At 38.3% G+C, this 26,468-nt stretch overlaps 1 protein-coding gene across 1 annotated transcript in view; it reads left to right on the top strand.

The window, feature by feature from the left end:
• LOC112121265 (neurobeachin) overlaps positions 1-26,468 on the top strand; it is a 959,539-nt gene that overhangs the window by 191,598 nt on the left and 741,473 nt on the right. Inside the window, exons 8-9 of the mRNA XM_029911962.1 lie at positions 6,062-6,208; positions 23,714-23,911. Of these exons, the coding sequence (XP_029767822.1) occupies positions 6,062-6,208; positions 23,714-23,911 (345 nt within the window). The remainder of the gene's footprint in view (positions 1-6,061; positions 6,209-23,713; positions 23,912-26,468) is intronic.

Raw genomic sequence — 26,468 nt, forward strand, 5'->3', positions numbered from 1 at the left:
GGAGGAGCAGAGCCGCCATTTTCCCGGACATGTTCGGCTTTTTGGCAATTCCCCCCGGACGGGGGTTTGAGTGCCGAAAAGCCGGACATGTCCGGGGAAAAAGAGGACGTATGGTAACCCTAGGAAATGATCTCATGTGCATTGGTTTGCCACAAACGTCAACAAAAAGTGTCAGAGGTATTGCTCAAAGGCAGGGATCAGTCCAGGCTCTATAGCTGATGCATTCACGGTCCCTAGGCTTTCATTAGGCTTACCCTCCAGTACAGTTGATTCCAATAACTTCTGCAGTGAAACTCAGTCAAGACTCAACTTCCATAAATCTCATTGCACCAGCATGGCCCAGGCTATATTGGTTTCCAGACCTGATCAGGTTGTTGATACATTCACTGATCACCCTTCCTCTGATTGCTGACTTCATATCACAGAACAAAGGGACAAATCTTCCTCTTGGCATCCCTACATCTGACAGCCTGGATTCTAGCTGCTTGAATAAGACTAAAAACCTTTTCTTAAGCAGTTTTAATAGATGATAATAAAAAACTGATGTTACTTTCATTTTAGATTACCTTCTATCCTTAAAATTCTCTAGATTGTCAATGTTTTCCATTAAAGTGCATCTAGCACCTGTATCTGCATAACATCCTAAGATTATGGTTATAATATATTTTCTCATCCTATTACTAAACGATTTCTTAAGCATCTGGCTAAAGTATTTCTACCTATAAAGGATCCACATGCTCCATGGGATCTGACTATTGTATTGGCTAGGTTAATGAAAACCTCATTTGGGCTTTTCACTACCTGTCAAGTCTTCAATCTGTGAAAACAGTATTTTTAGTAGTGATTACTTCTGTAGCATGGGTAAATTTAATACTTTGATGTCAGGTTCTCCCTATATAATTTTTCATATGGATAAGGTTTCATTTAGGCCTTATCTGAGTCTCCTACCTAAGACCAGTGTAATGTTAACCAGTCAGTTAACTTAACAATATTTTGTCCAAAACCTCATGCCAGTAGAATGAAAAGGACTCTGCATTCTTTAGATATATCTAGAGTTTTAGCCTTTTATCTAAATTGAACTAAATCTTTTAGGCATTCTTCCAAATGTATTGTGTCATATGCCAAGAGAGTTAAAGGTAAACAGATTTATTCTCAGAAGCTTTCAAATTGAATTTCAAGACATTAAATTGTGCTATATGCTTGCAGGTCAGGATCCCCCATTAGTAATTAGAACCCATTGTACAAGGGCCCAAGATGCTTCTGTAACTTCCTTTAATAATGCCTCCATTTTAGAAATTGTAAGGCAGCCACATGAGCTTCTGTTAATACTTTCAGAAAACCTTATGTAATTGGACAGGCAACTTGAAAAGATACAGCCTTTGGTAGAGTAGTACTTTGATCTGTCTTTATGTAAGACTTCAATACCCACCTCCATCTGTAAACTGCTTTTCAATCTCTAAGAGTGGAAGTCATAGATAATCACTCAATATAGAATGGGGTATAACTGGTTTGGTAACTACACTGCTGAGGAGGCTCTTGGAGTTGTGGCGGATCACAACTTCAACATGAGTCAGTAATGTGATGCTATTGCAAAAAAAGCAAAGGTAATTTTAGGTTGCATTAATGAGAGGCATAGCATGCAAGTCACGGGAGGTGATAATACTGCTGTTCTTGGCACTAGTTAGGCCTCAGCCAGAGTACTGTGTCCAATTTTGGTCACTAATGTATAGAAAGGATGTGAAGAAACTGGAAATGATCCAGAGGGGAGCAACAAAAATGATCAAAGGGATGGAATGCAAGCTATACGAGCAAAGGCTGAAGGAACTGGGTATGTTTAGTTTGGAAAAGAGGAGATTGAGGGGGCATAACAGCGGCTTTCAAATATTTGAAAGGCTGTCATAAAAAAGAGAAAAGTTGTTCTCTCTTGCCGCAGAGGGCAAGGCAAGAAGCAATGGGTTTAAACTACAGCATAGCAGATTTAGATGAATTCTCAGGAAAAACTTCCTAACTGTAAGAACAGTAGGACAATGGAACACACTGCCTCGGGAGGTTGTGGAAACGCCTTCGCTGGAGGCTTTCAAAAGGAGGCTGTCATGGATGGTTTAGACACAACAAATCCTGTGTCTTGGTAGGGCTTAGACTAGATGACCCTTGTGGTCTCTTCTAATCTATAGAATATATAGCAAGTTTATACCTTGACATATGTTGTTATATTTTATATTGAATTTTAAACAGGTTTATTTTTTTTAAAATAAACTTATTTGATTTAAATAAAAATAGTGTAAATAAAATCATTTTAAATTTAAAAAACAATTATTTTATCCACCGTTATTAAATGATATTGTTAATATTGTTGTATCACCTAGAGGGCACAGTCAGGTTGTGTTTCCATCATCTTAGATGCTGTACAATGTATACAGGGCTTCTGATTTTTTATTTTAATCAATTAACTCTGATAAAACACTAGTGATTTTTTTTAGAAGAAATTGGTGTTCATGCAGTAAACACCAGAAAAACACTGGAAATGGTTACTTGTAATAGCCATTGATGGACCTATCCTCCATGAACTTATCTAGTTCGTTTTTGAACCCTGTTATAGTCTTGGCCTTCACAACATCCTATGGCAAGGAGTTCCACAGATTGACTGTGCATTATGTGAAGAAATGCCTTCTTTCTTTTAATGCCTTCTTTTCTTTCTTTTAAGTCTTGCCTATTAATTTCATTTGGTGAACCCTAGTACTTGTGTTATGAGTAAGGCTGCAAGTTTGTCACGGATTCCGTGACTTTCTTGGACCTCCGTGACTTCTGCAGCGGCCGGTATGGCTGGCCCCGGGGCCACCTGAGCAACTCAGGCAGGTTCTGGGTCGGCTGAAAGCTGCTGCTGGAGCAGTCTCAGCCCACTGCACCCCTTTCCCCCAGTAGCAGCAGGAGTTTGGGTGTGGGAGGGGGCTCACGGCTGGGGGTTGGGGCACGGGAGGGGGTGAGGGCTCTGGGCAGTGCTTACCTCGGGAGGCTCTCTGGAAGCGTCGACATTTCCCTCCCTCAGCTCCTTGCTCCATGCGCTGCCTCTGCCTGCAGATACCACCCCGCAGCTCCCATTGGCCACAGTTCCCAGCCAATGCCAGCTGCGGAACTGGCGCTTGGGGTGGATGCAGTGCGCAGAGCTGTCTGGCCGTGCCACCGCCTAGGAGCTGAGAGAGGGGGATGTTGACACTTCCGGGGAGGCACGGAGTCAGGTAGGGAGCCTATCAGCCCTGCCGCCCCCCCCCCCCACACCAGTGGGGATTCCAGGCTGCCCCCCCAGTGCCTGTAGTCACCTGGGCCACCCACCCAGCACCCTCTGCACCCCCAGGCTGCCCCCCATGACACCCCTGGGCTGCCCCCCCCCACCCCCAAGATTTAGTCAGGGGTATATAGTACAAGTCATGGACAGATCATGTGCCATGAATTATTGTTTACTGCCCATGATCTGTCCATGACTTTAACTAAAAATACCCATGACTAAAATGTAGCCTTAGTTATGAGAAGGAGTAAATAGCACTTCCTTATTTACTTTCTCCACACCAGTCATGGTTTTATAGACCTCTTTCATATTCCCCCTTAGTCATCTCTTTTCCAAGCTGAGAAGTCCCAGTCTTCTTAATCGCTCCTCATACCCCAATCATTTTTTTGCCCTTTTCTGAAGCTTTTTCGATTCCAATATATCTTTTTTGAGATGGGGTGACCACATCTGCGCACAGTATTCAAGGTGTGGGCGTACCATGGATTTATATATAGCCAATATGATATTTTCTGTCTTGTTATCTATCACTTTCTTAATGATTCCCAACATTCTGTTCACTTTTTTGACTGCTGCTGCACATTGAGTGGATGTTTTCAGAGAACTATCCACAATGACTCCAAGATCTCTTTCTTGAGTGGTAACAGCTAATTGAGACCCCATCACTTTATATGTATGGTTGGGATGATGTTTTCCAATATGCATTACTTTGCATTTATCAACATTGCATTTCATCTTCCATTTTGTTGCCCAGTCCCTCAGATTTGTGAGATCCTTTTGTAGCTCTTCGCAGTCTGCCTGGGACTTAACTATCTTGAGTAGTTTTGTATCATCTGAAAATTTTGCTGCCTCACTGTTAATCCCTTTTTCCAGATCTTTTATGAATATTTTGCATAGTACTGGTCCCTGTTCAGACCCCTGGGGAACACCACTATTTACCTCTCTCCATTCTGAGAACTGACCATTTATTTACCCTTTTGTTTCCTATCTTTTAACCAGTTACTAATCCATGAGAGGACCTTCCCTCTTAACCCATGGCAGCTTACTTTGCTGAAGAGCCTTCACTGAGGGACCTTTTCGAAGGCTTTCTGAAAATCTAAGTACACTATGTCCACTAGATCACCCTTGTCCACACACTTATTGACACACTCAGCGAATTCTAGTAGATTGGTGATGCATGATTTCCCTTTACAAAAACCATGTTGACTCTTCCTCAACAAATCATGTTCATCTAAGTGTCTGACAATTCTGTTTACTATAGTTTCAACCAGTTTGCCCGGTACTGAAGTTAGGCTTATTGGCCTGCAATTGCCAGGATCACCTCTGGAGCCTTTTTAAAAAGTTGGTGTCACATTAGCTATTTTACAATCATCTGGTACAGAAGCTGATTTTAATGATAGGTTACATACCACAGTTAGCAGTTGTACAAGTTTTCATTCAGTATGATAAACAATTATTTTCCTTGTTAACTCAGAAAGAAGAATATGCAAGGAAGAAGGTGTTTTTTTAATTCATTGAACACCAGTGTGTAGTTATGACTGAATACCTATTTGCAATTCTAGAATAAAAGGAGACAAATTTGAATATTTCATGTGTTCTGGGTCCAAATGTAGGAGAATGCTTGATACTTCTGAATTGGCTATTTGTTTTTACTACTGGAAGAAGAATGTGAATGAAAACCAACCATGGCAATCAGTCATAATAGAAAAATGCTTGTAATAACTAATGTAATCCCAGCCCTGAGGCGTGTCTTAAGCCTTCTCCTTGCTGCTTGGAGTGATTTCTCCCTTCTCACTTTAGGAGTTTGGGTCCTGAGTTCTCTATCTTGGAACCTGGTGCCTCCAACCAAGGTGCCCCTTATTGCCTGGAACACAAGCAGGCTTTCCCTTGGGAAAATGTTTACTAACAGATAATATACTAGGATTGTAGTACAATATGCAAAAAATAAAATAATTATCACTATTCCCAAAGTAACAGTACAACAGCAGAGGGAACTTTATTAGGTACAGGGAACAAAGGGTAAGGGATAAGGAAAGAGAAGAAGTAACTAGAATAATAAAATAACAATCTTACACCCTTCTCCTCCCAGCATTTACAATCAGCCCAGACCTCGCTGCTCCCTCCCAAAGCCCGCCTGGGCAGATAGTGAGTTGAGAATCAGTTCTTTACTGGGTGATGCAGCACTGTAATTGTTGGCTGGCTTAAAACGCGCACATAAAATAAATAGACATAGAATTCCTTATGAGGTCTTCGCCCTAAAAGGGTAGCTTCTTCCTGAGGCTCACTGGTCTGGAGTCCAATAGAAAATTAGGTTGGCTCTTGGTAGCCTGGCCTCCTCAGCCTCCTGTGAAGTTGGTCTCATGGGCTGACATCCTTTAACAATGCAGTAACCACGAACAGAGTTCAACGTTTCTGGTCCACCCAACAACAGCCAAAACCAAAAATAGCCGAAAGTAAAACAAAACTCGTTGTCTCTGGGTTCTGGTTTATGAATGGTTCTTGTGGTAGCTTTCAACTTGTTCAATCTTCACCCTGAACTCTAGGCAATCTTGGAAACTTAGTCCTCAGCCTCTGTAGCCATTGCTTTTGAGGCTCTGAGTAATATGACAGGAACAACCAGCTCCAGAGAGGGTTACACTAATTAAAGTTATTTTTTCTTTTCTCGATATTACTTTATTCAATAATCTAGTTTATTTTGTTGGTAAAAAATAAACCAGGACTGTTTCTTTGAATATCCACTGTGTATTTTAAATTCATTAAAATTTCTTCTTTTTTATACAGAGCTATGATAAATGTTTTCTTGGCTCTTCAGAGACAGCTGATGCAAATAGAGTGTTTTGTGGTCAACTTGGAGCAGTATATGTGTTCACTGAAGCACTCAATCCAGCACAGATATTTGCAATACATCAGTTAGGACCTGGATATAAGGTAATAACTTAATTTATTTCACAAATATAAAAATAGTTTTCCAATTAAAAACACAATGAGGTATTTTTATTTTTTTAGCCAAAGATTTTGTTTGACTGCACCTCTTTTGGGACTGCTTGAGTGGAGGTTTGTGAAATGTTCTCAATGAAATATAAACCACATCTGTGTTTTCCACATCTGTGTCTTTACCAATCAGAAATTCAACCAGCTTTTTAAAAGATTCACTAAATTTTGTTTTCCTTTCAAGCATACTTGAGTGTACAATGTGTGTTTGGGTCAAAAAGAAATCATGTGAAATTGCAATTATATTCTATTCCAAACAAGGGAAATCAAGCCTTTTTATTGTTTTGTACCCCAAACTCAGAGAGGTAACAGACCAAGACGGATCAAAATGTAACCATCTACTCTTATAAAGTGCAAATTCAGAGTTTAAAATGGTTCTGCAGTTGAAATATTAGTGGTCCTTTGGTTTTCATGGTTGTGCTGATGCCATCACGCTAATATTTTCGACAAATTGACGGTACATACGTTACTTTGTTCTCTGATAAAAGCAATATTTATTATTTTCTGTGGAAACTGTAAATAGCATTATTTTAGCTGGTTTGTCTAACTGCAGCAGTTAAGGCATGAGGATGGGAGACAGAGCTGGATTCTATTCCAGACTCCTCTTTGGTGACATAGTGTCAATCTTTTTGAGACTCAGTTTCCCCGTTTGTAAAATGGTAAAACTTTTGGTATTGTTTTTAAAGCACTTTGAGTCCCTCAGAAGTCAGGTGCTATGTATGTGCAAAATACAGAATTTAAATTAACAGATGAAAATAAGGTAAGATACATTTAAACTCCATTAACATTTGGTATTACATTAGGAAAATGATCCTGTAAAAACAAAGTTGTCGTGATATACAGTGAGACTATAAATGTCTCTCATGCTATGTGTATTATATGAATAGGAGAGTATATGTGAGGTACATAGATAATAGGAAATATGTCCTATGTGACTGGTATTTGTAGGTTTTTCTGGAATTCGAAACAATCATATTCACTAGCAGTGAAACAAAACACAATACCTAGTAGACTGTGTATGTTAATGCTTAGTGGAATGAAAGTTGCTTTAGTTCACTGTTTTGTGTCCGAGATCTTGTCTCATTTATTATGGTTGTGGTATCTATTCATTGGTCAACACTTGCAGTGATATTGTGCAATGAGATATAAGCTTTCCTTTATAGAAAAATTAGATATCTAATCCTGATGTTTGTAATGATAATCTTGCCAACATTAAGGATAAATCAATTAAACAATTCCTACTGGAGTTTGCAGAAAGTTTGGAATAATCATTCTGGGATCTGTGAACTCCAAAAACAAAAGCAGACAGTTTAAATACTAACTTTAATTCGTTCACTGCAGATCATTTTATTAGAATCATACAACTACCAGGTTTCTCTCACAATTCCAGGTGGTCTGGTGCACATCCCCCATGCTGAAAGTGTTGTTTCACTTCTGAGCTGCCAAAATCTCAAAATTCCTTCTTGTCAACTTCTATTATGCATTGTATATAAAGTTGCTGTTATACAGAGAACTAGAAAATGTAGTGACCGTGTATAATGAAGTATAATATCACAGTAAATGGGTACTGACTGTATGACTTATTTTCATATTTAATTAATTTAAAAACTCAATTAAAAAAAAGCTGCAGAATTTGTAGTCTGCCATATTAGAACACACAATTCTGGAAACTTCTCAAAAGGTTTGTAGGTCAGTTCCGATAAGTATCCAGATGTTGCCCAGCTATATGAAAACTCTGTAGTTATTATCCTGGGCTGGAAACACTAGAAGAGATTTTTTGTAGTGGCTTTTCAAACTCTACATGTCTGTGCTTGGATAGAAAAACAATTGAGATGCACAAAAACCCCAAAGTAAAGATCATATATTTTAGACAAAGGTTGGGGGTATTTACTTATCTCTGAGCTATTTCACCATCTTGGATGATAATATCAAAGTGTAAAACTGGCACAATATAGTTTTGGGGTGTCACAGGAGAAGCATTTTGATGAGGAATAAGGGAAGTTAGTGAGAAGTATGAAGGAATACAGTTCTTCTAGATGGCATGCTGAGAAATTACCTCAGTGAAGTGTCTTTTGGAAATGATAGAAGGTTTTCATGTGTCCACTACCATACTGCCCCAAAACCAATTTCCTTTATTCCTCTTAGACAATTCAACCTCCATTGTCACTCGATTACAGACTTCAAAGTCGCAATCGCCAACAAAAAAACTTCAAAAACAGACTCCAACGAGAAAGTGCAGAATGGGAATTAATTTGCAAACTGGACACCATTAAATTAGGCTTGAATAAAGACTGGGAGTGGATGGGTCATTACACAAAGTAAAACCTATTTCCCCATGCTAATTTCCCCCCCTACTGTTATCACTACAAAAGTTTTTTTTTCTCCTGCTGATAATAGCCCATCTTAACTGATTACTCTCATTATAGTTAGTATGGCAACACCCATTTTTTCATGTCCTCTGTGTGTGTGTATATATATCTACCTACTGTATTTTCCACTGCGTGCATCCAATGAAGTGGGTTTTAGCCCACAAAAGCTTATGCTCAAATAAATTTGTTAGTCTCTAAGGGCTTGTCTATACTTACGCGCTGGTTCGGCGGCAGGCAATTGAACTTCTGGGTTCAATTTATCGCGTCTTGTCTGGACGCGATAAATCGAACCCAGAAGTGCTTGCCGTCGACTCCGGTAATCCTGCTCGGCGTGAGGAGTACGCGGAGTCGAAGGGGGAGCCTGCCTGCTGCGTCTGGACCGCGGTAAGTTCGAACTAATGTACGTCGACTTCAGCTACGTTATTCACGTAGCTGAAGTTGCGTACCTTAGTTCGAATTGGGGGGTTAGTGTAGACCAGGCCTAAGGTGCCACAAGTACTCCTCATTCTTTTTGCTGATACAGACTAACATGGCTACCACTCTGAAATATTTAGGTCTGGTTCCTCCCTGAAGAAATGGTCTTTCTGTGTGTTCTGAGACCCCATGTATTCATAATTTTTATTCTTGTTACTTTAACAACTGCAAGGTTAATAGAAGACAGCATACTCTCTTCTCTTAGACTTGGTTTAAAAGCATTTGAACCCTTACTTTTTTGAGCAAGGTGACATGATAGATTAGTATACTGCTGTAAATCGATAATGTACTAAAAAAGCCTAGCAGCAGGAACATCTCTTAGCAGTCACAAAAAAAGAGTAAGTCAGGTAGATAGGAACAAAAATAGAAAAGATGTCTGCCTGAGGTGCTATCAAAATTATACCAGACAATTAAGAAGGATGCCAAAGTCATAAATATACTAAGATTCAGAATTAAGGCCACTTTACAAAACAGTGATGAGGATGCTCAGATGCTCAAATAAAAGGCTGCTCAATTCTGAACATTTATCTGTTAATGATTAATACCAAAATTTTTAATATATATACAGAAAATACAGTGTTGGTATCGACATCCCTAAATAATTGGATCTCAGTAACACCATATTATTCTCAATCCTATATGTCTTATAGATCATTGGTAGGGTGACCATACATCCCGTTTTGGGTGGGACAATCCCTTTTTTAAGTGCTGTCCCGGCTGTCCTGACTTTTTTTGGCAAAACTGGACACTTGTCCGGTTTGCTCTTGCCAACTGATCAACTGGACAAATGCACAGTTTTGCCAAAAAGTGGGGTGCGACCCCCAGCGGGGTACAGTCTGGGAGGAAGGGCTCAGGAGAGTGGCTCAGGCTGGGCTGAGCGGGTGGGTGGCAGGGGGTCTCAGGCTGGCCCCACATGCCAGGGAGGAGAGTTTTTTCCCTTTGGGAAAATATGGTCACCCTAATCATTGGAATATATTAATCAGGGTGGATTTGATTTAAATTACTAGACAGGAAGACTCGATTTAATCATGTTTTTCTACATAAAAGTGCATTCTTGTTGGTTGTTATAACTTTAATACATATTCTTCATAACTCAGAGATAGATGTAGGTTTCATTTTTAGAAGGTACACACTATACATTTGTAAACAGTGATTTATTTTGAAAACTTTTCAGATTAGTTTTACAGCTATATTAGAAAATGAATGATTGTTTGGTTATTTCATTTACCAAAGGTAATTGAAGCAGATATTTATGAAGTCATTGGGAGGTGAACTATCTCCAATTCAACAGGCTAATCATCACCAGACAGAGCATGTAAATTGTTTTATTTAACTAAAACAACAACGTTATATATTCTGGATTTTTTTCTTCAGCAGCAAACATATAATATTTTAACAAAACAAGCATATGTCCCTCGCTTCTCACATTTATCGCCAGACTTCTTCTCCTTGTCCAGATCTATTCCGCCCCCAACAATCTTCTATTCATTGAACTTTTTGAAACTTTGCACTTTAGAGAGAGATAAGGGCTTTACTCTGTGTACACAAATTAGCAGAGGGACAATAGAGTTGAGGTCTGTTATTTCTCACCTCTATATATTTATTTATTTAAAAAACATTTTTTGCTGGTAACAAGCACGTTACCTCTGGGGAGAGAAATCCACAGTTTGAGAACTGCAAAACTAAGCATCTCTGATGGTATCTTCTACACTGAGCACTGAGTCCAATTGGGTAGATAGAAAGATTAACCTAAATAATGTATACAGAAGCCTGTGGAACCCCATAAAATTGGGTCCCTAATCCATGAACTATTGGAACTCATTTACAAAACTTTTCTTAAACATTACATGAATATATTGTCTCATACTGTAGAATTAGAATTTATAATCCCTATTCCATGATGAGATATCTTTGAGCTATAATGTATCTTAATTAAAACTATCTTTAGATAGGTTTTTTTCCTCAAAAAACATTTTATCAAAAAAATCTGATTTAGGTAAAAAAAATAATTTTTTTTTAAATAAAAAAAAATCTGATTTCTATCCACCCTAATATGATTTAAATATGGGGTGAAAACAACTTTGACAAAGCTGGAAGAGTTTTTTCTATCAAAAATTGAGGTTAATATGACTTTGTATGGGGGTGTCTTTTATTCTAGCAAACGATGCAGTATGGATTCCGGACCAGTAGTTTGATTAACAGGAGAGAAAGGGGGCAATTGGGTAGCTGCTGAAAAAGTTTTGACATCGTGCATTTGAGCTATAATGTATCTTAATTAAAACTATCTTTAGATACAATGCTTTTTGAGGAAAAAAACCTATAAAAAAACTGATTTAAATAAAAAAAATCTGATTTTTAAATTTTTTTTTTAAATCATTGATTTTAATCCACCCTGATGTTAATGCCTCTGCATATGACTGGTACAAGTTTAGAAACACTTTGGCTCTAGTGATTTCTCTATTAAAACTGAAAATATGCCTAGAGTTCAGTTGTGTGAAAACCAGTATGTTTATAAATAATAAAAAATATTGATAGCTACATTAGAAGGGATAAAATATTGTAAAGGACATAAATGCTCATTCTTCAGATTAGAAGCCAATCACTAACTTCCTAGGACTAGGAAGAAATTTTCCCTGGGGGGAGATTATTCCATAGTCCATTTGGGGTTTTCTTTCACCTTATTCTGAATCATCTGGAACTGGCTGTTGTCGGAGATGGGTTACTGAACTAGATGGAACATTAGTCTGATCCAGCCGCTGTGTCCTACATTTCCTTAGAAATACCATCTCCACAGAATTCTTCACTTTTAATCTTCCTTTTCCCCGTATCTCTTCTGTTTTCTGTTTACTCTGTTACACAAAGAACATTTTTATAAGAAGTACAAATCAACTACTAGCTTAAAAATTGGTTTAGCACAGCTGAGCTCTTGGTGCAATCAGCAATATTTTGAATCCACAAAAGGCTCAAGATGTGTTCATTTTGGAGTAGCAAGGTATCTATTGCAGACCCCTGTGTCTGACTGGAGTCCATTAAAGTGGCACTGCCTTCATCTCAAAAATGAGGAAGATAAGATTCATAGACTGAACGTGTTGCTGACAGAAGAATTGGCCTTTCACCTGGATATGCCCTACTAGGCTGAGTGTTCCATTTTTACTTTTCAGCAGAAATCCTTGGATCATAGAGGACAGTCAAAGCAGTTTGGTGTTGAGAAAGGAGGACCTTTTTAAAGGCCTGAGCCTCAGAACAGAGGGGGGGAAAAGAGAAGTAGTGTTCCAGAACTTCTGATCCTTCTGCTTTGCTGGGTCCTAAGTATCATAGAATCATAGAACTGGAAGGGACCTCGAGAGGTTATCTAGTCCAGTCCCCTGCACTCATGACAGGACTAAGTATTATCTAGACCAGGGGTAGGCAACCTATGGCACGCGTGCCAAAGGCGGCACGCGAGCTGATTTTCAGTGGCAATCACACTGCCCAGGTCCTGGCCACCGGTCTAGGGGGCTCTGCATTTTAATTTAATTTTAAATTAAGCTTCTTAAACATTTTAAAAACCTTATTTACTTTACATACAACAATAGTTTAGTTATATATTAGACTTAGAGAAAAAGACCTTCTAAAAACGTTCAAATGTATTACTGTCACGCGAAACCTTAAATTAGAGTGAATAAATGAAGACTCGGCACACCACTTCTGAAAGGTTGCCGACCCCTGATCTAGACCATCCATGGTGCACATGGCTGCCATAGCAAGTCCTCAGTTCTAACCCTTTCTTTTAAATGGGAAGAAAAAGAAGCTATGCTTCATACAATCAAGCTCTCAAGAAAGGAGCATTCTTATTCCGGAAATCTGTTGCTTGATCTTGCTGGTCCTCATTCTCATTCTGGATTGTGATATTGCTGAATAGTCTTATATAGAGAGAAAATCTGCAGAGGCAGTTTATGATAGAGAAAGGAAGATTAGATTCTATTAAATTGAGTTCTTTGAATGTAGTGCATTTGCAGATCTGCACTGAACTTCTCTTTTCCATTCTTAAGAGTCAGAATAGGAGTTGTATAGGGGGTGAGGCATCTATAAGCCTTTGGTTCTGGAGTGTATAAGCCTCCCCTAATGGTTTTACTACTAACTGTTTTATGGCTTGCAAGGCATGGCACAAAACTCTTACACTGTGGATCTACAGAGGCAATGTATTTGGTGATGTACATTTACTGGTAAGGATCTTTCTTTTATCTTATTTAATTTAAATAATGACTTGTGTAGAAAATCGTTTAAATTACTTTGGATGACGCATTGCAGTTTTAATGTTAATGATATTCCTCTTTTAGATTAATATTTTTATTTTGGTTGATTGAAAACATTATACTGACTGCATCATAGAGCAGTATTGAGAGGCTGTGGAGTACTTAATTTAATTAAATATGACATTCTTCATTCACTGATAACAAACAGCCAACGATTTACAGTATATGATCCTATATCTCATAATTGTTGCATGATAAAATTAGTCTATACCTTCAATCTAAGAATTTGTGTAATGTAGTACAAAAATTTCCAATAAAAATTCACTTTTCTTATACAATTTTGCAGGAATCATAGTAAGATATTGCACATGAGAAATAAAATTGAATAAGTTAAAACATTAATTTTACTGTCAACCACAATGTTTCATAAGTGATCAACCATGCAGCAGGTTTTGGTGAGGTGACTATCAAATCTCAAATACAGTAGTAGTAATGTTGAAATAACATCCCCTATGGTTAATTTTATCATACACTTTTGATCTTAGTCTGTGCATAACACTAATCCTGGTATGTGTGAAGAACTGGAAATAGTGCAGTATGATGGTTTAATTAGTTAAAACATTTGTTTTGTTTTCATTATAGGCCGAATATCACTGTCTATTGTAGAAATATAATTCTGCTGAAATTAGAAATGTCCCAGCTCAACTAGCTAATTTAGGTGATAATAAACAGAATTAATGTGATGATTGCACTATGTAATCAGGCCTCTTTCCTTATTCCTGAAGTTGGTAGACTGCTGTAGTGGAACCTAGCTGGATATATAAAAGAAGCAAAACCAACAGGTTGCTTCTTGTAAGACCCTGTTTTTCAGTTGCTTATAACTTTGCTAAACTTTAACTGTTTAGGTTGAAATTTTCCATCCCAGGTACCTGCCTGTGGCTGAATTTTGTTGGGTTATTTCAGCAAATGGTTCTGAAGAATTTGACTAGGGAAAATAAGTTATTTTAACTATGTAAACAAACAAACTTGCTCTGGCATCAGGGACGTGCCTTTTCTTGTGTGAAAATCTACCCTATTTGGTCGAAAGCCTTTGAAAATCTCAGTTCACGAATGTTCAGGAGAAACTAGCTAGTGTTTGGCATCAAACTACTACTCTGTGGAATTTCTTCCCTCCCTGTTACGTTGGCCTCCAGATGGTTCTGTGTCTTGGTTCTGTGATTATCTCTATTTCTGTAGGTTTTCCCTGGATGGTGTCTGTTGGCTTGCAAGTGCCTCCTGTTCGTTTGGATTACTTGTCCCTTTTGTGTAGTCAACTCGTGTGAGCTAGATGACACTGCCCCCTTCATGATTCCTTTAGTCCACTCTTTCTGGAGTCTTTCTAATGGCTGAATCCTCATAGGAGAGCCGGTCTCCACGGCTTGTAGGTTATGACTGAGCTGTTGTACTCTGGTTCCTGTTTTTTCTGATTGGTGGCCATCTTCTCTCTGTGGTATCTCCATCTTTCTGGCTGCAACAGGTCTCCCCTCATTGGTATCAGAATTTTGGTCCTTTGTCCTATAGTTGCTGCGCTGGATTGTTTTGGTACCCTTGTGATGGGGTATTCTTGTGTGCCAAAAATGCTAACAAGAAACAACCTTGTTTAATGGTCTCTTAGCTGTTTTCACAGCTGATCCTACATTATCATTAATCTGTGTGTACGCTGGGGAGAAGGGGTGGTGGTCAAATTCCTGGAATTTTTCTCTGGGAAATTGGGGTCTGTTGTTGGTGAATACTCTGGAATGCATATCTCACAAAGTGGGCCTTCAGTTTGCCAATCACTGACTTGCTTTTTGTATCAGGCAGGGCATTGACATCCCCAAAAATTTGAATAGTAGTCCACTGTAATCAAGTACTGCTTTTCTTTGAAGGTAAATAAGTTTATTTCCACCTATTCCCATGGTCAGGAGGGCAGCTCATGTGGTAACAGTCTCTTTCAGCTGGCAGTTATCACACAACTGGCAGGTGTCGTACCTCTCTGTCAAGGAGCGGAGTTGTGTATTCGTTCCCAGCCAGTAAACACACGCTCAAGCCCATCTAAGACAGCTGTCAATATCCAGGTATGACATTCTTATGTAATGAGGCGGAGAGACAGCTCTGTGTCCTCAAAATGTAATTTCATCCTGCATGCTCAGATTGGTGATACTGGGTATGTATGCCCTGGTCAGGGTGTCATGTACCAGTAATCTTCCTGGACAATATCTGATCTCTATTCTGGTAGTACTTCAGGGCTGGGGCATCTGTTATCTTTTGTTTCAACACGTCAAATGCTTGATTTTGGGGACCAGCCCAGTCCCACTCAACGTTCTGTCTTGTGAGCTGATGTATGGGGGGTGCTGCTGCAACCAGAAAATTTATCATTCCTATGAAGACCTGTACCCCTTTTCACATCCACTGGAGCCTCTGACTGCATTGATCTTCTTGGGATCTGCTTTCATTCCCCCTTCTGTGAGCAGATGTCCAATCTATGTCATCTCAAGCTGTTTGAGTCACATTTTTTCTGGGTTGGGTTTTATGTTCCTAAACCTGCATCGCTGTAGAAAAGCTTGCAGTTTTCTGTCATGGTCTCCTCCAGATCCAGCTTCTGTATCATTGCTCCCTGCACCTGTAGTGAGGCTAGAATCTGCAATTATTTTAATCCCCAGGCAGGTTTTCTAGCAGTTGGGTGAGTCTTTTCCGGAACACTTCTCATTCTGGGGTTATGCACTATGACATGCACAGCTATCTGTAGCAAGACCAAATAGTGTTGCGAAGGTCAGCATGCTGGACGCTTTATCCAGGCTTGTGCTAAAACGTGTTCCTCACGTTAAAATATAAAGTTTCTGTCTTTGGAAAGTTCTGGCAAGACATTGTCAATTCTGGGCACTGGATAGTGGCATTTTTCAGTGACTGGTTCAGTGGCTTTGGGTCCAGTGGCTTCTTTACCACCACCATCTTGCTTATCCAGACTATATTGGCCTCTACAGGTGCTATGATACCCCTACCTGCTTTGCAGATTTTTGAGCTCTTCATGTATTGAATTAAGTAGTTCCACTATAATTTGTCTTCTTGGTAAGTACATGGGTTCCACTGTGGGGTCTACTTCCAATTGCAGCTTTCCTTTGAGGCACTTGTTGCCTTTGAAAACATCCCCATATGCTTTTAAACTTGTCTCCGTTGTGCATTGGACTCCCCTTTTTGCTTTCTTGCACTGCAACTGTAAAATTCTGATGCTGCACCCTGATCAGATCCATGGCTTGCTTGGCTGTATTTCCTGAGAGGAATCTGTAGTGCTTTCCATCCACCACTAAAAACTTCAGTTGGTGGCATCTGATATTTTCTGGATAGTTAGTATGAGACCACATTTTCCTACAGGCTGCATTATGCTCTCGTACAAATTAGTGGGTCTGCTCTCTTTCATGGGTATGTCTGAATCTAGTTCACCCTGAAGAATCATGTTGCAGGAGGCCCCACTATCCTCTTGAAATGGTACAGAGCATTTCACTATTAACATTATTGTATGCACGGAGATTGGTAGTATTCCTTGTTGTTTTCTTGTCCTGACAACCTGAACCTGATATGCTCTTGGACTCAGCGAGAGAGTCAGAATGTCATCGCTGCTCTCTGTTGTGCCATCCCCCTCTTGTACAACTCTGAGTGAATCTTTTGAAGACCTTCCTCTGCTCTTGCACACAATGCTAAAATGGATCAATGTGCCTCATTCCTTGCAATTCTGTCTTAGTGTGGTGTGCTTCTCCTTTGCCCGTTCAGGCTGTCTCCCACAGTAAATGCATCTAACTGTGCATATGACTGCTGGCTCTCCTTTGCTTTTTTCTCATTGCTTGTACTTCTGGGGGTGTTATGCCTTCTTGGCTTTCATCTTTTCCCTTGAGGCTTCTGCTGCATGTCCCATGTCTAAGCATCGGTCTAATGTGAGATCACCTTCATGGAACAACCACTTCCACAGGTGGTGATCTCAACTCCTGCAGACAATCCTGTCCCGAATCAGGGATTCCATCAAGTCCTCAAAATTACATGTAACGGACAGTGTGTGTAAAGCTGTAATATGGGAATTAATCCTCTCTCCTTTGCATTGATTTCTAGAGAAAAACCTTTTGCTCCTCAGGGTTTTTTTTCTGCTTTGGGGAGCAGTATGTCACTCAGACTCCTAGGATTGCTCTGAGGCTTGAAGTAATGTTGAGCTTCAGAGTGCTGCAGACCTCTCTGCCTTACTACCCAATAAGGTAAAATAAAAGTTTTACTTGCCTGCTGTTGTCATCCTTCTGCATGGCGAGGTCTATGTACAGCTTAAACTCCTCCTTCCACTGGCTTCATCATTGGGCTAGGGTTGTGTCTGCAAAATCCAGGGCTCCGGGGGGCTTCAGACTAAGTTCCATGGCTCATGGTGCCAGGTGCTGCACTTCATAGATCTCATAGCTCTGCCCTGCCACCATGTTTCATTCACACAGAGTGACACTGAATGCAGATTAAGTAGAACTTTATTAAATCCTGTGCACTGCTTTGTCTATGTGGCTGAGTTGCTTCCAGCCTAACTCGCCACATTTTCCAGTTCCACTGATGTCTCATCAATGATGGTCCATCCAGGGAATGTGGGCCCTCTGACTCTAGTTCCAGTGATCATGATACAGGACCAGAACAAACTGTCAGGGCCAGGGGCAGATGGGGTCCGGCTTACAGGGACAGACGCAGAAGGGTTTGGAACCACTAGAGTACACTCCCCTCAGAACCTAGAATGGGATTTAGGATTCCTGAGTGTCAGCATTCCTCTGCTGTCAGCAAATACCTGTGAAACCCGCTTGCAAATGTGTGCCTTATAGTAGCTGACCCACATAAAGGATAACAGCCCTCTACTGCTATCAGTGACTCTGTTAGCCTAAGTGGCAGAGGTCTGTGCTGTGGATCTAAAGGTTCCACATGATGGAATTTAATTTGTTTTCAGTTTCCTTTTTTAAAAACCTAGGAAATTCCATCCAAAAAACTACATTAGAAGAACTTTTTAAGATTGCAAAGTCATAAGTTAGAAAAGGTCCTAACTCATTCTCTGATCACCATCTGTCCTGTGCACTCAGTGAAGCATGGGTCCTGTGGAAAAGAATAGCATGTGATCGTGCTAAAGGCTATGATAATTCAGGTGCACAAGGAGGCCAGACTGCACAAAGAACTTTAATTCTGGCTTTTCCTAACTTTAACAGTTTGACTTTGCAATTTTAACACTTTTACTTAGTTGTTGTGGATGTAATATATGAACTTCTGTGAATCCCTTCTAGTTTTTCAACAGAATTTATAAATAATCCTTTAAATGTTACTTGCAAAGGAAAATATAATGGTGCCCTTTTTGCTGCTTTTGTTTTACAAAATAGGCTTGAAATGTTTTTCGTCCCTGTCTTTTTCCACTCTAGATATGCTAGCTCTTGACTTTCCCTGTTTGTGCTGGAGGACTGAAGAGTGGCAGAAGTGCAAATAAATGAGAAGAGGGAGGAATTTCTATTTGGATTGGTTAAAATATTTTTATTTAAACAAGAAACATCTACAGTATTTAACACTAAGTGCTTATGAATGAGGTTCCTTGTGAAATTTTAAAATCCTCCATGCCTTCCATTGAGGGCTCTCAGTACAGTTCTTTAGTTGTCTGCCTAAAACAGAGAACAACATGTGACATTGTATTTCAACAGTACAAAAAAGTTGAATAAATTTTAACCACCCTCCCCACAATTTCTCAAAATTCGAGCTAAGCAAATAATTGATTTTTGGTTTGGCAGTTGAACTGAAAAATCCTGAAAAAAGATGAGTTTCAAATCAAAACTCATTTTTTATCACTGAAACAAAAAAAAATCATCCCGGTTAAATAACGTGATTTGAGTGTTACGTTTCAGGGAAAAAATAGACAAATTATTCACTGAATTTGACCCAAATTTGTGAATAGTTTCAGTGCCCTGAAAAATCAATTTTTTGGCAAATTTACTATTCACCAAAAAAAATTTGCCCAGCTCTACTCATAATCTCTTAAACTCTTCAGACTCTCATCATACATCATTAAAAGTTAGTCAGCACAAACAAATTTCACCCCTATCCAGTGCAGTGTGATCTGGCGCCTCTCCCAAACTGCTATACAAGTATATGCATATTATTTAAATTGCAAATTTACCCTATTCCTGGTGCTTGTCTTCATTAATAAAGAAAACACAAATAAGAGAACCAAGATTAGAAGCAATGAAGCCTGGGGAGAAAGTTGAAGCTACAGCTCTTCTCTTGGGAGACCTCAGCCCACACCCTCCATCCTCTTTGCTCATGGAGCCATTCCCACCTCTTGTTCCCACAAGGATTAATGACTTTTTGGCTTGTGTGAGACAGTAGACCGCATTTAACCTTTTCTGAGTAGGATCAACAGATGCTACAGTGTGGGATATTTTAGGAAATTACTGCTATCCTATTAAATTTACCTTTTAAAATGTTTGTGTCCTTGTCTATGCTTTTTTTAAATTCAGTCCAGATAACATGAATAGAAACCAACACGAGAGCAGCTCTCTTTGCATGTATGGGGAAAGGGCCACACCTTGTGAAGACATGGAAGCTCTCCATGGGCCAACATCACAGATATATGCCATTTGCTCTAGTGCAGGGGTCGGCAACCTTTCAGACGTGGTGTGCCGAGTCTTCATTTATTCACTCTGATTTAAGGTTTTGCGTGCCGGTAATACATTTTAATATTTTTAGAAGGTCTCTTTCTATAAGTCTATAATATATAACTAAACTTGTTGTATGTAAAGTAAATAAGGTTTTAAAAATATTTAAGAAGCTTCATTTAAAATTAAATTAAAATGCAGAGCCCCCCGGACCGGTGGCTAGGACCTGGGCAGTGTGAGTGCCACTGAAAATCAGCTCGTGTGCCGCCTTCTGCACGGATGCCATCGGTTGCCTACCCCTGCTCTAGTGCAATATAAATAGTCAGTGTGTTTTCTGTGTGCATACACAATGAAGAGTCCTTGTGGCACCTTAGAGACTAACAAATGTATTTGGGCATAAGCTTTCCACTTCATCAGATGCATGGAGTGAAAAATACAGAAAGCAGTATAAATATTACAGCACATGAAAAGATGGGAGTTGTCTTACCAAGTGGGACGTCAGTGCTACAGTGAGTCTTTTCCCGCATGATACTAACAACAGGGCCGGCTCCAGGTTTTTTGCCGCCTCAAGCAAAAAAAAAAAAAAAAAAGGGCCAGAGTGCCGCTCCTTGAAAAGTGCTGCCCCAAGCACATGCTTGGAATGCTGGTGCCTAGAGCCGGCCCCGACTAACAATTAGCAATATAGGTAACAAAGTATTATGTAGAAGCATTTATTGTGTTTCTTCCCCTACCTTGATGATGATTCCGAGTGTGGATCTTATGGGAGCTCCAGGTTATGATCACTTCCTTCAAGCAAAAGCTTCCTATCTGCTGTTGTCAGAAGCCTGACAAAGTGCAAGAGAGATGTCTAACTTGTGTGTGTCTGGCTTTCAGGCAGTGATCTAGAACATTAATTCTCTTTTGAACCAGTGTAAACCAGTAGGCAGCACAGATCTTAAACTTATTAATAAAATGGGTTTGTTTGAACCTAAACCTTTTTGAAATTCAGGGCATTGAATTCTGAATAAAATGTTCATAGAACCTGCTGCAAACAGTAATAGGGAGTGTTCACACTAGATCTAACTAAATTATTCTGGTCTCTGGGTCCAATATAATGAAAAAGTCCAAATGGGTTGGAAGATCCTAAAATGTTGGACAATCATTCTTTTCCTCTCTACTCATCCTCAATCATTCCTTTTCATTTTGTTTTTTTTTTCTCAGCAGGTAAGTATTTAATTTAAAAACAAAAACAAAACAAAACTCACCTTTTCAATTAGTAGTATTTTAACAAGGTTATCAGAGGACTTGTTTTAAAATAAGATACTAGCTGTGTGACTGCAGGGCTTCTTTCCTTGATCTGTCATTCCTACTTTCCTCTCCCTGGTTGAGCCCTTATTTCTCCTCAAGTATTAAGTCAAATGTGTCTTGTAATTTCAGTTTAAATTGCTTTTGTCTTTCCATTATTCAATGATATAAGATTTAAGTGGTTAGAAGTTTAGATTTCTGGTAAACTTTGAACTGGATAACAAGTTTCCTAATGCTCAGAAACAGTAGATATTAGAGTAATAAGAAGCTACTGAAATTACTTTAAAGAGTTATGTTAAAAATCTATAACCACTTAGTGACAAAAATGGTGTAGAGTTTTGCCATTTTTCTGTGTCTAAATCCATCTGATTTAGGCCTCGAAATGCTACCAAAATGTAAAGGTCAAATAATAATATTAAACTGTCTGCCATGCTTATAGCTGCAAAACCTAGAAATTTGGCAAAGTATTTAAAGAAAAAAATGGGTTTTTGCTCCATGAAAAAAACTCAAGGGTATGGCTTTTTTTTTTTTTCTTTGTAGGAAGAGATTTCATATGGTAGTAAAACTTAAAAACATGTCAGAAGCTGGAATGCAAATTTTTTGTGAAATCAACGAAAAGGCAAATGTAGGTTTGCTCAATATGTAAACCACTGCTTTTGACACTGGGGGAGGGGCAACAAATAGAATACTTTAATTATCTGTACATTTAAAGAAATTGTCCCATTTTTTTAAAAGACGTACTCCCTTTTTCTCAGGCAGATGTTTGTGAGGTAATATAACTATCCTTATTAACTGATAAGTGAGGTCTAGGTAGCATTATCAGCAAAAATTAGCTGCATTACATGAAGAATAGCTGTATATTTGTAAGAAAATGCAATTTGTGGGAAGGGGGCGAGGAGCCTCCTACAAATTGTCTTTGTTTGCTACTAGCCTGGACATCAGTGGACTTGGATAGCATGCCACCAGTTCCCTGATCTAATTATTACATACAGCACTGGGTGGGAGTGCTGGTGGGGGTGTAAATGGGAGAAGTTGAGGAGGACAGAAAGTGATAAAAATGTTGCACATTTTAAAATGTGGTTGGTTATATGCAGTTTGAGCAATGTGAATTTGATTAGCCTTCAGAACAGATTATTTAATATAAATGATGTTTTTAGAAATCATTATATTGAAATTCAAACTTCATTACTTAAATGGTAATTTTTAACAATTTTAGTTTATTTTTATGGATACTGTGTTTTACCACTAGTTGCCTTCCTGCAGCTGTCAAATGATTATAACATGCTAAAGTAGTAAGTCAAGTAAAGCTGACAGCTTGTTGCAGAAGGAAATGAATGTATCTCTTCATGCTTGGTCAGTTTGACAGTGTTGCCAGAAAACATGGTTTTGAATCAAATAAGAATCACAATATATTTAAGAGTAATACAAATTTCCAGTCTTCCCTTAACTTTGAAAATCATTATTCTTGAAATCTGACATTTGGAAAAAAATTTTTTGTTTTGTTTTTTTATTATTATTGTTGTAAGTAGTTTTTCACATCGGTAGCTCCTGGGAATGTGTTACTGTCTGTTAGTTAATGAAGCATGGGATGCATGCTGTTTTATAAAACCCCTTTCCATTAAATCAAAAAGATATTGGTAGAAGCCATGGGAAGTATGCATGTATAAGCTCTTCCATTAAAATATTTTCTTTGGACTTGGTAAACATGTAATGTAATTGGTAAAAAGTGAAAGAAGCAAGATTAAGAACATATGAAAATCTGTTGAAAACACAAGAACCCATACATACAGCATGTAAGCAGTTTTTAATATCTTTGGCAATTCTGAATGGTGTCACTGAAAAATGATCTTTGTTTAACATGGATTGCCAGTATAACAAAGTAAGAGTTTAGTTTGGAAAAAAAGATTCGCAAGTAAAGAACAAGTAATACAAATAATTTTTAGATCATTAAACTTTTATTATCCTGAATAATTGGAAGGTGTATACTGTATTACTGTTAATATTAACAGATTTATATCTGCTTTTTGTGATGCATTTTCTGAAACATAGATTAATTGCAACCTGTTAAAACATTAATGCTGCTGCCTAGAAGAATAAATCATACCAGATAAATGAACAAAATGACATGCTAATAGTAGCGTGTAGTAAATACTTTGATTTGTTCTTTTAGGTTGAAAAAATGATTCCCTACCCTATCCCAGTTTTACATTACTAATGGTAATAACATTCAAGATATAAATTTGTGGCTTAAATGTATGAAAACATTTCAAAACCAGCAGAAAATACAAAATATAGTTTAATGATAGATTCTGTATTGCTTGCCTGCCCTTCCGTCATATAATACAATAAACAGATCGTGTGACATGCAATTTTTATTATTCATTTAAAATATACATGTTTCAAGTCACTTTTTTTTTCCAGAGTACTTTCAAATTTAAATCTGAGAGTGATATTCATCTGGCTGAGCACCACAAACAAGTTCTATATGATGGGAAACTTGCAAGTAGTATTGCCTTTACTTACAATGCTAAGGCTACTGATGCTCAACTATGCCTTGAATCCTCGCCAAAGGAAAACCCTTCAATTTTTGTACACTCTCCACATGCTCTTATGCTTCAGGTTCGTTTATATTGGTTCTTTATTTTCATATTTTTGTTAATGTAGCTTACAGCAATACAGGCTGCCAAAGTGTGATTGAGTGTCTGTTTCTAATTAGTAGTATTATCTTTTAGTGTGTGTGTAGTCTTTCCGAGGTATCCATTGGCCCCTTTGACACCTCATCTGACTGAGGCTGTCATTTTCTCCATTTAACCCATGGATTTTCCTTCCTTTTGTACTGGCTAACATTTCTGTATCTTTCCTTCAGCATGAAGGACAGCAAACACTGTCGCTTCTATGGCTATCATCAACTATATAACCTATTAATTGTTTGAGGTGCATTGTTTAGCAAGATGTATGTAACTATACTTCTCCAGAAGTATCTCGTGTGTAGGCCAAACTCTGCTAACACAAAAATTCTGCAATCTCTCCCCAATCTACATCTTGTATGATGATATAGTATGGTGCTGCCATTGCTGTTTTCATTTAGCATTGCTTTAGTTCTAGATTAACATTTGTTTGTTTTTAAATATGAGTAGCTATCATTCGCACCTAGCTACTTTTTCACTTGTTTTCTTGAGCCAAAATTATTAATGATGCATTAAAGAAATGTGTGTATTACGGAATGAACAGTAGTTTGTCAAATTATATGTTGAGGGCTATCAGTTTAATGCTTGCCTATTTTCCAGCCCAGTCATTTTGAGCGAAATATATAGGTAATGAAACCAAGAAGTTTGAATAGGTCCAGTTTTAAATTAAAATTGACCAACTAAAGCATTCTGTGGTTAAAGCATTTTTAATAGGGCTGTGGATTAATTGCAGTTAACTCGTGGATTAATTGCAGTTAACTCATGCAATTAACTCAAAAAAAATTAATTGCGATTAATCGCAGTTTTAATCACACTGTTAAACAATACAATACCAATTTAAATGTATTAAATATTTTTGGATGTTTTTCTACATTTTCAAATATATTGATTTCAATTACAACACAGAATACAAAGTGTGCACTGCTCACTTTATATTATTATTTTTTATTACAAATATTTGCGCTGTAAAATGATAAACAAAAGAAATAGTATTTTTCAATTCACCTGATGCAAGTACCGTAGTGCAATGTCTTTATTGTGAAAGTGTAATTTACAAATGTAGATTTTTTTGTTACATAACTACACTCAAAATCAAAACAATGTAAAACTTTAGACCCTACAAGTCCACTCAGTCCTACTTCTCGTTCAGTCAATCGCTAAGACAAACATATTTGTTTACATTTATGGGAGATAATGCTGCCCTCTTCTTATTTACAATGTCACCTGAAAGCGAGAACAGGCATTCACATGGAACTTTTGTAGCCGGCATTGCAAGGTATTTACGTGCCAAATACGCCAACATTCATATGCCCTTTCGGCCACCATTACAGAGGACATGCTTCCAAGCATATGACACTTGTTTAAAAAAAAATGCATTAATTCAATTTGTGACCCAATTCTCCCCCAAGGAGTTCAATGTCCCCTGCTCTGTTTTACCCACATTCTGCCATATCTTTCATGTTATAGCAGTCTCAGATGATGATTCAGCACATGTTGTTCCTTTTAAGAACACTTTCAGTGCAGATTTGACAAAATGCAAAGAAGGTACCGATGTGAGATTTCTAAAGATAGCTACTGCACTTGACCCAAGGTTTAAGAATCTGAGGTGCCTTCCAAAATCTGAGCAGGACGAGGTGTGGAGCATGCTGTCAGATGTCTTAAAAGAGCAACACTCCAATGGCGAAACTACAGACTCCGAACCACCAAAAACGGAAAATCAACCTGTTGCTGGTGGCATCCGACTCAGATGATGAAAATGAACATGGGTTGGTCTGCACTGCTTTGGATTGTTTTTGAGCAGAACCCATCATCAGCATGGACACGTCCTCTGGAATGGTGGTTGAAGCATGAGGGGACATATGGATCTTTAGCGCATCTGGCATGTAAATATCTTGTGACACTGGCTACAACAGTGCCATGCGAACACCTGTTCTCATTTTCAAGTGACATTGTGAACAAGAAGTGAGCAGCATTATCTCCTGCAAATGTAAACAAACTTGTTTCTCTGAACGATTGGCTGAACAAGAAATAGGACTGAGTAGGCTCTAAAGTTTTACATTATTTTATTTTTGAATGCAGTTTTTTTGTACATAATTCTACATTTGTAAGTTCAACTTTCATGATAGAGATTGCACTGTAGTACTTGTATGAGGTGAATTGAAGAACTATCTTTTGGTTTTTTACAGCGCACATATTTGTAATAAAAATATAAAGTGAGCACTGTACACTTTGTATTCTGTGTTGTGATTAATATCAATATATATGAAAATGTAGAAAACATCCAAAAATATTTAAATTAATAGTATTATAATATTGTTTAATTGTGCTTAATTTTTTTTTAACTGCTTGACAGCCCTAATTTTTTAATAACACCTTTTGTGGCAAAATGGCCACAGGAACCTTACAGTATGTGTTACCTGTATAGACTTTGTGTGAAACATAACTTTGTGGTGTTTGTTTACATATTTGGATGGCTTTAAGTTATGAAA

Source organism: Terrapene carolina, unplaced genomic scaffold, assembly GCF_002925995.2.
Source record: "Terrapene carolina triunguis isolate 2854851 unplaced genomic scaffold, T_m_triunguis-2.0 Scaffold139, whole genome shotgun sequence".
Lineage (NCBI taxonomy): Eukaryota > Metazoa > Chordata > Testudines > Emydidae > Terrapene > Terrapene triunguis.